Consider the following 3508-nt stretch of genomic DNA (forward strand, 5'->3'; position numbering starts at 1 on the left):
CCTGCACACCTCTGAGTGGAGGGACACGCTGCAGAAGCCAATTAACATTTCTCTTAACCTGATTTATTTGCAACAGCTGCTGCAAACCCTCAAGTGGATGAGCACCCTTCACCTTGTGCAGATGGTTACCCTGAGGGGTTGTGTGAGTGCCAGCTTGGTGGCTGGCACAGGGGAGAAGGCAGAAGGGGCCTGAGCTGACCCCACTGAAAGGGTCTGTTGGAGATGTTTTAGCATTATGCTGGTTTTGGGGCTTTCTTTTTTAAAGGCTGCGCAGGAGCAAAGCCCCAAGGACAGCACAGCTTGCAAGCCAAGAGTGGACTGCAGCCCTTGGGCAGTGGGTGCATGTAGTGCCTCTCCACCCGCTCTGCTTATTTAGCAAAACAGCGTGCAAGTTACTTTGCACCACAAGCTCCCGGGATACCAAGCAGCAGCTCCTTCATCCTTCCCATTGAATTCAGCTATCTGAAAGCACCTTACCCTGCTGCTCTTCCCCCCCCGGAGCTGGAAGACGGAAAGCTAAGTGGGATTGCTTGCCACGGCAAAAGGAAGCCTGAGTACAACCCCCAAGCCACAAAAGCTTTGCATTTTTCTTCTCCTCTCCATGCCTTTATCCTTGAAGCTCTTATTTAAGCGTGAAAAGTCAGCCTGTAGAGAGCGGCCTTTGTAAGACGACTCACGCAACTGCTACACTTTTTTTTTTTTTTTTTTTTTTTGTACGCGTACCAGAGTCCCGGCGTATCCCTTCGCTTTGCCAAACAAACGCCAACCTGCAGCGGGGTGCCCGCGCCGCTCCGACCCCGGTGTTTGACGGCAGGGCTGCTTCCACTCACCGCTCCGCGGGGAAAGCCCCGCGGGGGCAGCCGCGCTCCCGGGGCCGCCGCCGCTCCTCGACTGCCGCCGCCTTTACCCGGCGCTGCCACCCGCCACGTGCCCGGTTTTGGGGAGGGAATGGCGCGTTTGAAGGGGCACGACGCGGGACTGGCACCCCACCAGGGCGCAGGGGGAGCCCCCGGCTGCTTGTGCTTGCCCGCGCCGGTGTGCGGAGGGAGGCGGGATGAGAGGGGAGCCCCTCCCCCGAGTAATAATAAAAATTAAATTAAAATATTAAAAATACAAAAATAGAAGCGGTGATTAAAGGAAGAAGTTGCAGAACGAGGGAGGGGAGCGCACCCCCCTTCCCGCGGGCGGGGCGGCCGCGGAGGGGCAGGGGAAGGGGGGGGGGGGGGTGCCGGGGCTGCCGGTGCCACGCGCCGCGCGCGCGCGGGGGCGGGGGCGCGCACGGGGGAGGGCGGGCGGGGGGCGCGGCGGCGGCGGGCGCGCGTGGCGCGGCATGCGCGGCGCGTGCGGCCAGCGGGGGCTCGCGAGCGGCGGCGGCGCGTTGATAAGGGCCGTCCGGCGGCGGCGCCCGCCGCAGAGGCGCGGAGCGGCGGCGGGAGAGGACGGGGGTGGGGATTAACGCCACCACCCCCCCCTCCCGCGCTGCCCACCCCCTTGCCCCCATCTTTAAATTTAGTTTTTCAGAAATATTTTTTTTAAATTTTAACATTCTTTTTCGCGCGCTTTCCGCCAGCCGCCGCGGCCGCCCGGCGATGAACGGCGGGGCCCTGCCGTCGCTGCCCCCCGCCGCCCCCCGCGGCCGCCGGCGGCCCGCCTCCCCCGAGCTGCTGCGCTGCAAGCGCCGCCTGGCCTTCGCCGCCCTGCCGGGCACCGGAGCGGCGGCGGCGGCCGCCGTGGCCCGTCGTAACGAGCGGGAGCGCAACCGCGTGCGGCTGGTCAACCTGGGCTTCGCCGCCCTCCGCCAGCACGTCCCCCACGGCGCCGCCAGCAAGAAGATGAGCAAGGTGGAGACTCTCCGCTCCGCCGTCGAGTACATCCGCGCCTTGCAGCGGCTCCTCGACGAGCACGACGCCGCCGCTGCCTTCCCCGATAGCCGCGGGCGGGCGGCCGTCGGGGAGGGAGGCGGCAGCTACTCCTCCGCTTCGCCCTCCTTCGCCTCCTCTGTGCCCGGCTCGCCTTGCTCCTCCGAGGAAAGCGGCTACGACGCGGCGCTCAGCCCCGAGGAGCGGGAGCTGCTGGACTTCACCAGCTGGCTCGGGAGCTACTGACCCGGCGGGAGGTGAGGGGGGAGCCGGAGGGGAGGAGGGTGCCGCTTCCCCCCCCATCCCCCGGCGCTCGGGGGAGCGGGACACGTACCCATCGGGGCTTTTTGCAAATCTCTCCGCAGCCGCCCTCAGCCTGCAGTACCTCAGCGCCCTCGCTCTCCGCAGCAGCCAGCACCCCCCCACCCCCCCAAAAAACCAAAATACTCACCCCCCACGCACCCCGGCGGGACCCCTCTGGCTGCTTTCCTCGCCGGGTTCACCCGTCGTCTTCAGGCTGTGGAAAGTGCAATGGTGTAAATGACTGGCGGGGCTCTGCTACCTGCTCCGGGGCAGCGGCTCCGCCTGCCCGCCGGGAGCTGCCGACAGAGAGGAGACCCGAGCGACCCCGCTTCCCCTCACGGCTGCTTTCTGGTGTTGCTTTGGAGGGGTGGGGGGAAAGAAAAATTAAAACCACTTGATGCTTCCTTGTTTCTGGAGGGGGAGGGAATTTTTTATTATGTCAGATTCTATTTTATATGTAACTTGAACTGCCTATGGGAATATTGGTGTATGAAGACTTATTTTTGTACAAGAAACCTTAGAAAAAAGGGGTGAGGAGATGGTTCTATTTTTAGCAAGTCCTATTCCCTTGTTCTTGAACACTGCCAGCTAGAATGTTTTGGGAACATACACGGTTTAAATAAAAAGGTGGGTTTTTTTTTTCTCTCCAAACACTTCAGTATACGACTGTAAAGTTACATTGTGTCTTGACATCGTGTCTGAGTTTGCCTGGTGTGAAGGTCCACTTCTCTGAAAACTGAAGTTTTTTTAAAAAAAATATGTATTGAAGGCATTTTTGTATGCACTTGCTAGGATTTCTTAAGTTGTACATATGCAGTTTTTAAGAGAGTATCATATTTTATGTAAATTGACTTTATAAATAAAAATCTATTTATAAATGGCTTCAGTGCTGTAAGATGCATGTATTTGCCAGAAATGCCCAAGGTAACTTCTGCCTGAGGGGATGGGAAGAAGGGAGCAATGAGTGGCACAGCAGGGACACAGTTCTGAACCAGGTTTCACATGCAGAAGGGAATAAGGAACAGCACAGCATAACTTCCAGGCTTGCTTTCCCCCCTGCCCCTTCAAGTTTTATGAACTCGGCACTTGATGCAAGTATGGCAGATGATGTACGGTGACATGCAGATGTGTGTAGGAGACAGGGCAGGTTCAGTGCTGAGGACTCCTTTCCTGAGCATGCAGAAGGTGCTGCAGGCTGTGCTGCCCTTGCCTGCAGTGCTGGGAGAGTCATAGGAAGGTAAGGAGGGAGTGGGTATCTGAAGTTTGTTTGTCCTGGCAGCTACTCTCTGGAGTTAGGTTGGGGTATCTTCATTCAGGGGAGCAGCATCTGCTGTCAGTGTTGTCAT

The 3508-nt window shown here is 59.0% G+C and overlaps 1 protein-coding gene across 1 annotated transcript; it reads left to right on the forward strand.

Moving 5' to 3' along the window:
• The first annotated feature begins 1589 nt into the window (after positions 1-1589).
• ASCL2 (achaete-scute family bHLH transcription factor 2) lies at positions 1590-3044 on the forward strand. Its single transcript, XM_054826076.1, has 2 exons — positions 1590-2116; positions 2225-3044. The coding sequence occupies exon 1, from the start codon at positions 1590-1592 to the stop codon at positions 2103-2105; it is 516 nt and encodes a 171-aa protein (XP_054682051.1). The 3' UTR covers positions 2106-2116; positions 2225-3044.
• Positions 3045-3508: the final 464 nt, after the last annotated feature.

This window comes from Grus americana, chromosome 5 (genome assembly GCF_028858705.1).
Source record: "Grus americana isolate bGruAme1 chromosome 5, bGruAme1.mat, whole genome shotgun sequence".
NCBI lineage: Eukaryota > Metazoa > Chordata > Aves > Gruiformes > Gruidae > Grus > Grus americana.

Bases quoted from the DNA above. Each gene is read 5' to 3' on its own strand.
- ASCL2 (XM_054826076.1), top strand. From the start codon at position 1,590: ATGAACGGCGGGGCCCTGCCGTCGCTGCCCCCCGCCGCCCCCCGCGGC.